The 14,337-nt window shown below is 25.7% G+C and overlaps 1 protein-coding gene across 2 annotated transcripts in view; it reads left to right on the top strand.

Annotated features, from left to right (window-relative positions):
* Positions 1-242: 242 nt before the first annotated feature.
* LOC107439758 (protein lap4) overlaps positions 243-14,337 on the top strand; it is a 55,458-nt gene continuing 41,363 nt past the window's right edge. For both annotated transcript variants that reach the window (XM_016052450.4, XM_071188373.1), the window contains exons 1-8: positions 243-518; positions 2,030-2,147; positions 4,477-4,555; positions 6,374-6,463; positions 7,923-8,043; positions 8,729-8,803; positions 13,059-13,232; positions 13,637-13,926. In XM_016052450.4, the coding sequence (XP_015907936.2) occupies positions 369-518; positions 2,030-2,147; positions 4,477-4,555; positions 6,374-6,463; positions 7,923-8,043; positions 8,729-8,803; positions 13,059-13,232; positions 13,637-13,926 (1,097 nt within the window). In that variant the 5' untranslated portion in view covers positions 243-368. The remainder of the gene's footprint in view (positions 519-2,029; positions 2,148-4,476; positions 4,556-6,373; positions 6,464-7,922; positions 8,044-8,728; positions 8,804-13,058; positions 13,233-13,636; positions 13,927-14,337) is intronic.

The following is a 14,337-nucleotide window of genomic DNA, read 5'->3' as shown; positions in this document are numbered from 1 at the left end:
TGTGCAGCTCTAGTGCGACGTAAATTAACAACAACAACCACAAAATCCTTAGTTGGACAAAGAATAAAAATTAAAATTTTAAGGAATTTGCTTTTTATTTACTTATATATTTTCAGAAAATAAAGAAGTTGTCTATCCCAGAGACTCTATTCTCATTTCCTCAGGATCAAGCTGATAGGAATTTCGCAAGTGCTTAAATTTGATGCAGTGAGAATTACCAAAACTTCAGCGCCGAATGAGTTGAGCAAGCTTGGCATAAGCGTGATATTGTCAAGTTTGCAAAACAAAAACTAACTTTCAGAATCTGAAAACTCTTCTGTATGTTTATATTTACAACGAAATGAGACTGTACCTAATATTTCAGAAATATGTTTACCTTACTGCGTGGTTTAAATCAAAATCTTCAGTACGTTGACAGAAGAAATAACAATCTTAAAGACATTCCGGATGAAATTTTAGCATCAAAAAACTTAGAGGAATTACTTTTGGATTCCAATCACATCAGACAGTTGCCTAAGGTATAAATTTTTACTTATTCTTTCTTATTCGTTTTTCTAACAAAAAAAGGAAAATTAAATAAAACAAAGCACTTTATAATAGATCCTATAAAGTTCATCTTGTTTAATATTTTTTTTGATTTTGATTGAATAAATAAAGTATTTGTTTTAAAATAGCACAATTAAGTATTGGTTACAATATTTACCAGCCAGTCTTGTTTACTAAGTACTAAAAAATATGTTTCAATCTAATGCAAGTTTGTGTAAGTAACATACATTTTTTGTCATCCTTATCATAGTCTTCTTTCAATATAAGGGATTTCAGCTCTATCTTTCTATCATAGATTTTTGCAATCAAAAGGTTAAATTTTATTTTATAAAGATTTTTATTGTTTGAATTTACTTGAACAGATCTGTTCAAAAATATCCCTGCAAAGTAGAGTGTCTTTAGAGATATTTCTGTATTATTGGTATCTGTTCGCGTCAACTACAATTCCAAAGTCGCCAAAGAGATTTCAAATTTGTAAAAATTTAATATATATATTTATGTAGAAGAGTAATATTTTCGTATTGATATCTTCCACAGAATAATCGCCAAGGCTTGCCAACTTTTGGGCAGCGGCTCGTGCAAAACGAAAAAAATTATCGCAGGAGACCAACTTAAATAGTATAACTCATAATCATCCCTGGGAAAAGCTTAACATGTTTGTTTGTTTTTTTAAATACAAATTGCAAGTTTAAAATGTTTTTATGCCTTGGCAATTGTAGTTGACACGACAGATGTAAATATTCCTTGTTGAAGTTTGCTTGTGTGTGGTTACTAGTTATACCTTTTAAGCTGGTCCCCTTTTGTGATAATTTTTGAGGAAGATATTTCTGTATCTATAGATGTATTATAGCAATCAGCTGTAATTGCATAGGCGAAAAAGTACTACTAGCCACTTGAAGACACGCATACTATTGTACTTATAATACATAGAGAAAAAAAAAACTATATGTACATAGTGGTTTGCTGAGGAGTGGTTATGAGCTCCTTCTTTCTGTTTTAAATTGCCACTGTCTGGTAGTTGCTAAAGCTTGGTGACCATTTCCATGCAGGTACTAATACAGTAATTTTCCTATTTTTAAACTATGTAGCCTATGATTGTTACCACTTAAATGTTTTTCATTTGTAAACACCAACTTGAGTGTAATTTCTTCATAACAGAGTATTCTCAGTGTTAAGTGTAAATTCACTTTTTTTTTCATATTCTTGAATCTGAATTTTCAATGAATAATGTAAATTCATCAGATACTTGTTGAATTATTTTTGTTTAATTTTTAATCAAATGCTTATTTGCTATCCTCAAACAAAAAATTGTTGATTTAATAATTTATAAGTTTTTTATTTATTTTAAAATTAATTTTTGTAATTTATTATGTACAATTTATTATAGATGTTTTGTTCAAAAATATCTATTTTAATCTCTTTTTTTTTTTNTTTTTTTGCCTGATGTTAAAATTAAAATCATTGAATATAAACTCTGTTACAGGGACTATTCCGTTTACCCAGACTTAAGACTCTCACCTTGAGTGAAAATGAAATCTTTCACCTTCAGCCTGAAATCGGGAGCTTGTCAACTCTTACAGAACTTGATATTAGTAAAAATGGTTGGTATTTATTTCACATTATTGCATTTATTTTTAATTTGACTATATCATTAATTTATAAGATAGAATTTCAATTTTAAGTTCTTCTTTTTTATTTATCTTATGCTTACATTTATTTTTCCCTTAAGTATTATGTTGGCATTTGATTTATAGCAGATTATTAAGACTCACATCCCAGCATTAGTACTGACCTTCATGGTTTAATAGCTCAAAGTCTAGGAGATCTCTAAAATGCAAAAATTGTTACAAAACTATGTTAGATTTAGCAAATGTATTAAATTTATTTTAAGATATGTATGATAAATGGACACAACAACAAGCATTTGCTCTAGGTTGAAAATCCAAATTTCATAGACAAATTTAAAAAAATAGTTAAAAAAATTTTAGACTTATTGAATAAGAATAATCATTGTTTGGATCCAGAGTGCAGATTTAAAACTATTGTGTTTAATTTCATTTAAATAAGTGTTTAAAATGTTAAATTTTTAAGTTATGCCTTCATACAAATCTGATAAAGCTACATCTTCTGATTGGACTTCTTTTCCTATTTGAGTAAATCCAAATTTAAAAAGTTTCAAAGCCTTTTGTTTGAATATGTGCATGAAACTTTTGTGAATAAATTAAACAAAAAAGAGATTTAGAATGAAGAGACCTCTTTTGCTGTCAGTAAGGTCTTTAAAATAATTTAAACAATTTGTTTTTATGCCGAAAACAAGTGTAAAAAAAATTTTTTTTATGTTTGTTATGTAATTGAATAATTTGTATTGTGCTAACAAAAGCAGTGTTTATTTTCATTGAAGAATAGGTTCAGTGTTTCGTTATCAAATTTAGGGATGTTACGCTAATATTTTTAAGTATCCCTCTTTTCGAGATTAGAAATTAGATTGAATAAGTTAGGCATCAATGGCATGTAATTGTCTTTTCATACTTGCCAAAAGGCTCTGTTTAAGTGGAATTTTTAATATATATGCTGTTACAGTTTTAACAGAGGCTTTAATGACATAACCATAAATGTTAACCTCAGTAAAAGTAAAATATAGATATTATAAATTTGAAACAGAAAGAAAGACAATTATTATGAAATTTTTTATTCACAGCAATCACTAGAAAATTATATTTAACAATTAATAAACCTTCTAAAGCATTTAAACATTCTGTACATTCGTTTAGACGATCTGAACTTTCTGAAACATTCATTTAGATTGTTAAAATTATAATATGTTTTTCTGAAACAAGCAATGTATATTCACGTAGCAAACATGACAATTTTGTCTTTAAAAAAAATATTTTTATTCCTATTTCATTTCAGCTCACTATCAACAATTTTTTAAAAAAATGCAAAACTGAGCTTTGTTACTTAATTTTCAGATTGTTCAATGAAAATTCTTTCACTTCTGTTAGATGCTGGCTGCATAGATGTGCAGATCTGAGTGGAAGAAATAAAATGAAAGATCATTGTCATAAAAATGGTCTAGGTACAAATCACAATTGTGAAATAAATTTTCAGGAAAGGGTTAAGCAGTGTTCTAAAGGTTCTAAATTGATTGATTTTTATTTGAAAATTGATGTTTATTGACATAAGTTAAGTGTCAAAAGTGATGATGGGTCAAATTATGACCCGTCAAACTAAAATTTTTGAGTGCAAAATATGACTATGACCTTGCCTTTTGGAAAAAAATTCATTTAAATCTTTGTTTTGAACCTTTTACTACTGAGAAAAAACTATTCTATTGTAGAAAATTTGATAATATATTTTCTTGAATTTATAACATTATTAAAGTAACTTTTTTTACTCTTATTACTGTAAAGCTAAGTTGGCATATTTGCGCTTAACTTCCCTGATGATTAATGTTTTTTAATAGAGAAAAACCGATTTGTTACTTAACACTAGAAAGACTGTAACTTAGTATTATATATTGCTCAAAAGCAGTCAAAATAACTGGATTGTGAAAGAATAACTAATGTGTAAAGAAATTTGTTTAAAATTAATTTTTAATACTCTTTATATAATTTACAGTTATATAACAAGTTATTAATAAATATTAACAATAAAAAAATTATATGTTGTACAGAAAGTCACAAAATTCTAAGAAATTGTGTCATTATATACATCATTGTTTTTCTAATTGAAATTAAAAAGCAGTCAAAATGATTTCCTTGGGCAATCTAGTGTTAAGAAAGTAGCATCCATGTTCTGAATTTGATATTGATAATTAAAAGGTTACTCATAGTTGGAGCTGTTAGTTAATTTTTATTTTTTTAAATGTTATCACATTGTTGCAATTTATTTAAATTTTGTTTTTCAAGACTGATTGTTTTTTATTTTTAGATTTATATGATATTCCTGAAAATATTAAAACTCTAAAACAGCTGCAAGTTGCAGATTTCAGTTCAAACCCTTTAAAAAAGTAAGTTGTAGACAGTTGTTTTCATGTAATGTTACCTATGCTATGTATTTTTTTAAAATGTATATAATGTCTCTCTCCAGAAAAGCAACAGCAACATTATGAAGTGCATAAATTTTCAGTATCTCTATCATGATTTCCCACGTAAAAATTAATTTAATTGCTTAAAAATCTTTACTCCACTCTATAAAATCAAGAAATTAAAGAAAGAAAAAAAGATTTTGTATGCAATTAGTACATATTGAACACTAGATACACTTAATATTGTGTTAAAAAGTGATATCTCAAAAGCAAGATTCAAAATTTGTGGGTATTATTATTTATATTTAAAAATTGAGGTGTTTAAACCATGCTGAACTAGATAAATAGCTGTTGAAATTGTGGAGAATCAATGGTACCATTTCCAAACCGTGGAGAATCAAGTGTGTGGATTTAAAGTAATGCATGCATTGTAATATAAAAAATTGAAATACAAAAACTATGCGAAAAATTTTAGCAGTTTAGTGTTGTAGGGAAAATTGTAATAGACTAAACTATGTATTGAATTTGAGGTGAAACAGAATTGTCAAAAGTTGAACATATAAACCAACTTACATAAATCTGTGGTGTAATATCTAATATCTTGCAGTAATGTGATTGATTCTTCAAATCCATGATTTGAAAATACCATAGTTTTTCTTAATGCATTGTATTAGATAGCAGCATTAAAAAAAGCATATAAAAATATGTCACTATTAAGTGATGAACATGTTTTTGACAATCACACATTGGTTTAGTGTTCAATGATACAATTACGTAATTTATAATTATAGAAATGCTAATTGTTACATTATACAAAATGCATCACATACATATATGTATAGTAATATATTGAAAAAGCCATAATTTGGTATAATATTTCTTGTAAAGTGCTGAAGCAATCGAATGTCAAAAATTCCATAAGCAGTTAAAAGAATCTGAAAGAATTTAATTATCTGATATTTTGATAAAAAAATATGTAATTAGTTGTTGATAATTTAAATTTACATAAATTAAATTTTTCAAATAATTTGACTTATAAATCTTGAAAAACAAATTGTTTTTAACTACAATTATTTTTCTTAATTTTTATACTACAAAATATATTTTTAAGATCTCAGATCTATCTTTATCTAGATTTTAAAAAGACCTGGGTTCAGGGGACCTTGTCATCCTTTTTTAAAAATCTAACAATGCTAAATCAAGATTGTTACCTTTTTTAGAAGTAACCAACAGTATTTTAGCAAAAATTGTTAACTGAATTCAGAAAAAAAAAATTGACATTCCAATAATTTTCTAAAATACCTCTGGCCAAGATATATGATGTCTTTTCAGATTAGAAAGAACTTGGAGACAATACATATCTGTTTCCTGGATTATCATTTATGAGTTACATAGTATATTAGTATCCTAAATATTCTTTACTCATTTCTAAAATATTTTTAGCTTGAGTTTTTAAATAAAATGAAAGTTAAAATGAGAAAATTGCAATTAGCTGTTGTTATAAATTTGTCAAACTTTTTATTTTTGTCATAGAAACTCAGTATCTGATAGTAATTTAAACTTTTTTAATGTTATTTCTTTATTAATATTTTACAAGAGTTAATAAAAAATGCAATTTTTAAAAGATATTGCTCCCTGTCACTTCTTTAAGAAAAAAAACTTAAATAAAACCCTCAAAATTATGAACTTGTTATACTGTGAATTATTTTAAATTTTTTTGATATAAACTATAATGTGTGCATTCATGTTAACACAATAAGATATTCATGTTATTGTTGTTTTTTTTTCATATCCTTGAAGAATTCCCTCTTGTATTGTATACCTTCAAAACTTAACAGATTTGAAGCTAAATGATGTCAATCTAACGGAACTGCCTTCTGATTTTGGACGGTAATATTTATTTACTGTTTTGTAAAGTAAAACATCTTGTAGTTGCTTTGGTGTTATAACTATATTAATATCATTATATTAGTTTCATGAGTGTTTTAAATTATATATTTCAACAATATAATTTATAATTGAATATGCATATAACAATGATTTTCAACGAAAGATTTGTGTCTCTTTCTTGAAAAAGGAAGCTGCTTTAGTAAAGCAATGTAAATTTTCTGTTATGTACAAGGGCTCCGGTAGCACAGTTTTTTTTAGGCACTGCTCACATTACTTGTTGGAGAACTGGGGGTAATTAGTTCGATCCTGGCAGCCCACAGAATAATCAATGTGTACAGGCAGAAATATGAATGCTAAATCTGTCATGGCTAAAAGTCATCTTCTTGGTTGTGTTGGGGAAGTTTGGAGTGAGGGATACCAGCTCAGACACTATCCACATGGCCTGACCAGGATCAAAATTATGTGGCATGGCTGTTAAAAGATAGATTCCTATAAATTGGGCCATGGTTGGGTGAAGTTTAATATAAAGGGTGCTAAATTTTAATTGGTATTCCTCTTTTGTTTTAAAAAAAGCAAAGTATAATTTATACAGTTGAAAAAGGAGAAGAAAAAGAGATTTTTTGTTCAAAGCTCTTTTATGATATAAATGTGTTTAATTGAATTGAAAAGCATTTTAAACAAAGTACACAGTTTTTTTTCTGATTATTATTAAACAAAATTATAGAGTGATTTTAAAACTTTACTACTATAAATCTTTGGATATTTGACGATTGAGTACACTTACAATAAACTCTTTTGTGTGTAATTCATATAGAGTAGTTTTAATTCTATCATTTTATATTTTTAACACTTCTTAAAATTTAGACATTTGTATTAATTAGAATACTACTGTGTCTAGAAAGTATTTTCCGTATTTTGAAGTTCCTGACATCAGTGAATTATTAATTGTGTAGTTTGATAGAAAAACATCCCATATCAAAATTTCAAAAATTAAGTATTTTATTTAGTTAAAAAATTGCAATTAGTATGTTACATTTATTATATTTCATTTAGCCGCTGTGGGATCTTCGAGATAACTTTCAGTAATCATTTTACTGAGCACTTTAAAAGATTGCATGGATGTATTAAACTTGTAGCTCTACGAAGATTGACATATCATACTATATTCACAAGATGCTTGGTTACACAAAAAGTATCCTAGTCATGAAAATAAAAATATGTGGTACATTATAGCTCTTTCTGGCTCTTAAAACTCTAAATTTAAAATAAATCTAGGCTTCTTTAATAAAATAAAAAACTTTATTAGACTGTCCTCAGAAAGGTTTGGTTGAGCTCGTTAGGCTTGCTTTTTGTGCTCTTAACTATTTTAATTAAGCATGATGGTTCTTAGTTATTCAATTTTTATCATGCTTGTAGCTGCAGAAATTTTTAATCACTTTTTTTTTCTTCCTAATTTTAGACTTGTTAATTTGAGAGTTTTGGAACTTCATGATAATATGCTAAAAGAGCTCCCATCCTCCTTTGTTTCCCTGAAAAATCTAGAATGCATTGATCTAGCAAGCAATATGTTTGAAGAAATGGTAAGAAATTTTTATTTTCAGATTTTATATTCATATTTGTAATTTATTGCATTTGAATATTTTAAGATTGTTGATTTGTGAAAGTTGATTGTGAAATGTTGATTGTAAAGAAGTTATTGGTGCTCTTATTGCACTTAGTAATTTTTCAACATCACAAATATTCTAAATATGGTTTTACGTTTTTTAGGTGTTCAATAAGCATAAGTTACATTTTGCACAATATTGTTGAAAACTTACAGTTTTTACCATAGAGGATTTGATATTTCTCTATATGAGTTAGTAGTATGATATTAAAAGTTAGTAGTTTTTTAGAGAAGTTTGCGATACAATGAGCTTGCAAAAAAATAAGATGATTAAATGAATCGACATTTGTTAAAAAATATATATATATTTATAATTTATCCTTATAAAATTTTGAGAGTTGTTGTCACAATTAATTGGAGTCTTTTAGTGTGTTTTAAGACTAAGTAATATGTGATGAAATATTATAAATAAACACTTTAAATGTCTTTCGTAAGAGGTAGATTTGAATATATATGCTTTTCAATTTTTTTTCAATCAGTGAGATGAACATAAAATAAGATAAAGGTTTATTACATTTACAATTTCAGTATTTTATCATGTAAGTATTTCAGTATTTTATTAATTTTTCATTATTTATATGAATTTATTTTACATTTTTCAGCCTTCATGTTTGTGCCAACTCTCAAAGTTGCAGGAGCTTTGGCTTGATTCCAATGAAATATCTTCACTTTTACCGGTAATATTTATTTCAAATAACAATATTGATTTTTAACTAATTTCTGTTATTTCTAAAAATGTCTTTTTAACCATAAGAATAACCATAACTCTACAAAAGCAGTGTTAAGCGTATTTCTATTGCATCTGTAATTGTCTCATTAAAATATTATACAAATTACGTTGTTTTAAAGGAAAACTTAGAAATTTCCATTTAAATATATATACAGTAAAACTTGTGTAAGTTGACCACTTGTGGTACATTGTTTTAGTGGTCAACTTAGACAAGTGGTCAACTTATAGAGGGGGTGGGTCATTGTTTACTTTTCTGTTTCCTATATCATGTTGCTATTTAATTTTTTTTTTTTTAGCTTGACTTAAAAATTTTATTCAGAAAATATACAAATGAATGTCTTAAGAAATGTGTTTAAACCTGAATGAACTTCAATTTGATACATTGTATAATTCTAATATTTAACTAATTTTTAAAAAAAAAATTATTTCGTTAGTTATGCATGTGAAGTGTTTAATAAATATAATTTCTTAAAATATCAGAACACGAAAACATGTAATTTGAAAACTTTAACAAAATAAAATTATTTGAACACTTTAAAATTTATTTACTACACTTAAAGATCAAAGACCATAAATAAAGGATCAAAGCATATTTCAGAGCATTCATTTATTCAAATGCTCACTATTGCAACTGGAAGAGCAACTTTTCAACTAACACACCTGTTTTCAATGAACGGATGAAAGAAATGGTCAAAAGCTGACCCCTTACAGTTTCCCCTGATGGTCAACTCACAAAAGATTAGCTTTTTACACTATTTCACCAAACAAGTGAAATTTTAACATACATTGCCAAAATGACAGAAAATTTTCTTAATTTTTCTTTTCTGGTCAACTTATGAGGGTTTTAGAATAGAATTTTCATAATACTCCTAGATAAAATTGACTTATTTCAGTGGTCAACATACAAGATAGACAGGTGGTCAAGTTACAAAGGTTTTGCTTCTTTATATTATATAGGAAAAATTCCGTTCTTGATAATTGAGGTCAACTTATGCAGGTGCCCAACTTACAAGGGTGGTCAACTTGGCAGGTTTCACTGTATATATATTCTAATGACAATGCTACGCAGTATAATCTGACTAAAAATGAACTGATTAAGCTGCATTTTAAAATTGTACAACTTAGGTATTCCTTATTTTACTTATTCATTGATCTTCCTTTTGTGATGTACTGAGATTAAAATTGATATATTTGTCAAACTCTTTGTTGTGTCTTTGAGATCTATATAGACTATCACAATGTGTTTAAAATAGAATTTAAAACATACTTACTGAAGCTATTAATAAAAGTTAGGAGCTTGTTATGTCATGCCAAATTTTTGTTTTGAACTCTTTTCTACATTATTATTGGTGCTTTTATTTCTTATTAACGAGAAATTTACATTGTTTTTCATTATAGATAAAAACTATTTCAAATTCTACTTGCATGTTGATGTTCAAAAATTTTTAAGTAAAAGTACATACTGAGCAAATGTTTTTATACAAATTTTTTACCACATCTGCTGTTTAAATAATATTTAGTGGTTATTTTATTTTTTTTAAATGGAAAGAAATAGTTTTCAGCGACAACACTTTTTTGTCTATGGAGCGGATTTCTATCTTATAAAAAAGCAATTTTTTTTTCAATATATTTTAATTTTGCACTGTTGTAGTTTAAAATGAAAATTCCTAGTTTCCACTAAAAGTTTTATATTTTGGAATCAATTGTCAAACTGCTGTGGATCATTTGAATGACTTAATTATTTTTTTAAGGAAATCAAATTAATAGTTAGTAATGAAAGTGGTGGTTGGACTAAGTAAATTTTTACTTATCTATTTTTCAGCAAATGTTCATGACATTACATTCATACATTTGAAATCTTTTTCGTATTTGATATTCATCTCCTTTTTTTAATTTCAATTAATATTGATTGAACTTTACCAATTTTTAAGTCGATATTTCAAACTTTAAGACCATCAACTATCATATTCAAATATTTCAGATGTCTGATGATTGAAGTTTTTCTTAAGGTAAAACCATCTTATGAAATAGGAACTCAAATTAACAATTAAAATTATAAATTTATTAAGTGATGAATGAAGGATCTTTTATCGACTATTTTCAGCAAATATTGTTACATATCTTGTGGGGGAAAACTGTGTAGCTTAAAAAATTTGGATTTATCTTTTTATTTGTTTTTTAAATAATTTATCTCTTACAACAATTCAGTAATCGCAGATTTATTATTCAGTGATCACATGCAAAATTATAAAAACCTTATTTGATTAAAACCATCTGAAACCAAATTACAAGTTCTTATGAAATATTAGATTGAAAGATAATCAATTGACCAACATTTTTTAATTAAATATTAAAACATTTTCTCTTTGAAATTTGATAATCCAAATAATAATTAACAATAAAAATTTTTAACCAACTGAACTCTTGACTAGTTTATATTGTATCAAGTTTTTTTTTTCTGTTTGCTTTACTTCACTTTTATCGATTCATATTATATAACAAAAATATTTTTACTCTTCTTTGATCTTCTGCTGCTACTGTAATCAAACTCATAAAATAATTCAGTCTTATGGCTTTTGCAAGCAAAAAGCATGGTTTCAGGAGTTTTTCAAAAATCACAAAGGTTTTAATAAACCATGCAATTTTTAAAAAACCTATGAAATTGGCACACATGTCTCAGTGCAAGAAGAGCATTGTAGAAGAATTTAACTTATTAAAAATTTATTTAGCTAATTTTTTCAGATATATAATTGACTAATTTTTTTAAAACACAAAAATTAATTAATTAGATTCTGAGATTTTAATTTTTTAAAACTATGATTTGCTGAATAAGTTGTACGAAACTGGTTTGTATCATGTAATATTTATAATTCTCTGATTACCATATGCAACTACCGTTCATTTTTGTCAGTAATATATTTCAGTTAGTATGTAGATAAGAGCAAAATTTAAAACTACAGGATTAATTAAAGCAAATTTAACATTGTCATATTGTTTAAAATTAAATTTTGTACATTTTGTGTGAAAGCTTATTTATTTATTGGCTTCTATTAATTATTAACTATTATGTTAAATTAATTGCAATTCTGATGTAAAACAATTCTTATGTCTTACAGTTCTTACATTGTATGTATAAATAAAACCAGTTGTTATTTGAGATTTAAGCAAAAATTATAATACTATTTTCACTCATTTTCAAATTCTAATTTTGTGAAATTAAAATAAGTAGTGGGAAAATATTTATTTTTTAGTTCAATCAAAACCTTATTAAAACTTCCAATAAATTATATTACTGCTATTCAACATATTTTATCAAACTTCTGAGCATAATGACGTTGAGCATATTGTCATTAATTAGCTTGTCATGAATTATGTTTTCCTTCCTTTTTACTTCATATTTCGCAATTTTCTTCTAGCCTCTTTCAGTCTGTAGAAAAACTAGGTTTCTTTGAAGTAAAGATAACTAAATTTAGTTAAGATCTCAATTATAACTCTCAGAGAGAAACCCCTACCTTACCATTATAATGCTATCTCTAACTATATAATTGCTATCACTATTATCAAATATTTCTTCCAAATTTAGCTGATAATATTTTTCAGATATTAAACAAATATAAAAGTTCTTAAATGAGCCATCTAAAGCATATTTCAACACAAACTTACATATTCTTTATGTCTAAATCGAAAGTTTAAACAAATGTGCAAATAAACATCACATAACTAGTTATTGAAAAATTTAAAAATCTAATTACAATTAAGATATTTTTCAAACATTTATTTTTAAAGTCTGTATTTTTAAGTTGCGTGTTGAATAAATTTTTTCAACTAATATAATTTATTAAATCATTACTTTTATTTCACACTTTATTTAAAGAAGATGCAACCGATATAAAAAAAAAGTATGTCTTGTTGCTACTGACCAAATAAAATTTGCATTTAACTATTTAAATAAAATCAGATGTATTTTTCTTTAAGTGCAATATTCATGCTCTAATGATTTTAACATGCCTTAGTCCATTTCTCTTTGTGTTTTTATAGCTGAAGGAGACATTTTATCAAGTTTATATTTGTTCTTAAAAGATAAAAACTTTATAGATAACTTTAAAAAGTTAGTCAATATAAACTAAGAATTTTTGTCCAAAATGAAATGTTAAAGTAGTTCATGTTCTTAAAAATTATTAACTTAAAATTGTTCATTTCAGGATATTAAAAAACTTAAAAGTTTGAAATGTCTTGATATTTCTGAAAATGAGCTTGAATTTCTTCCTGAAGAAATATATGGTTTAGAAAATCTCACAGATTTGTATATTTCTCAAAATTATCTACAATTACTTCCAAATGGAATTGGAAGCTTGAAATCGCTTACAGTCTTCAAGGTATTATATTATTTTCAATACTTTCTATTTTTGTATACCTCATTTGCTTTAAATTGTTTGAATAAAATTATATTTTCAGTTTCTTTTGCTTGTATGGTTTTTATTTTTACAAAATTATTAAAATATTTTAACATTTTTGATTAAAATATTTTAAACTTTTTAGTACACTTATAAAAGTTAATTTTTTTTAATTTTATTATTTTGTGTAAAACTTATGTACTTAAAACTAAGAAACTGTAGAAAACCTGTTTTCTTGTAATTTTTTTGTTAGTATTATTAAAATGCATTTTTTAAAATTATTATCATTAAACAGAAATTGTATCGATTACTGTTGTAAACTTCAAACATAACATATGTAAACTTCAAACATAACTTAAATATTTTAACAATAATATTCTCTATAGGTTGATGGTAACAGATTACTCTCATTACCTGTGAGCTTTGGAAAATGCACTAACATGCAGGAACTGGTGCTGAAAGATAATGAGTTAGCATCCCTTCCAACTTCTATTGGTTTACTAACAAATCTGAAAACTCTTATTGCAGATTGCAATAAATTGAGTAGTCTTCCTGGTGAAATATCTCAACTATCTGAATTAACATTGCTCTCATTACGAGATAATTGCATTTACTATCTGCCAGAAAATATTGGTATTATGAAAAATTTGCAAGTCTTGGATCTTTGTGGCAATAGGTATGTTAAATACAAATTTGCTTATAAATATTATTTTATGACTTTTACTGAAATTTCAGTTCTATAGTTAAAATATATTATTTTTTATTAGAATAAAAGCTACATTTTAACCTTTTGTTTTAATCATTTTATTTATTTAAAAACTTATAAACCATTTATTGCAAATTTTTAATACAATTTTTATGTTCATTTAATTTTAATTTTTTTTAAAAAAGAAAAAGGATGATAGTTGAGTATGGTTCAAATTACCTAAAAATTCTATAAAACTTTTCTTTTAGCTTTCAATAATTACTTGTAAAAGAGAATTTCTATTGTGGTATTGAGGATGAACAGAAAAAAGTCAAGGCTAATCTTTTTTTTTTTTTTTTAATTGACAAATAAAGGTATTTTATGTATGGTTATTATTTAAAT

Source organism: Parasteatoda tepidariorum, chromosome X2, assembly GCF_043381705.1.
Source record: "Parasteatoda tepidariorum isolate YZ-2023 chromosome X2, CAS_Ptep_4.0, whole genome shotgun sequence".
In the NCBI taxonomy this organism is placed as follows: Eukaryota; Metazoa; Arthropoda; class Arachnida; order Araneae; family Theridiidae; genus Parasteatoda; species Parasteatoda tepidariorum.
The sequence above is the reverse complement of the archived record's forward strand: the minus strand, read 5'-3'. Positions and strand labels throughout refer to the sequence as shown.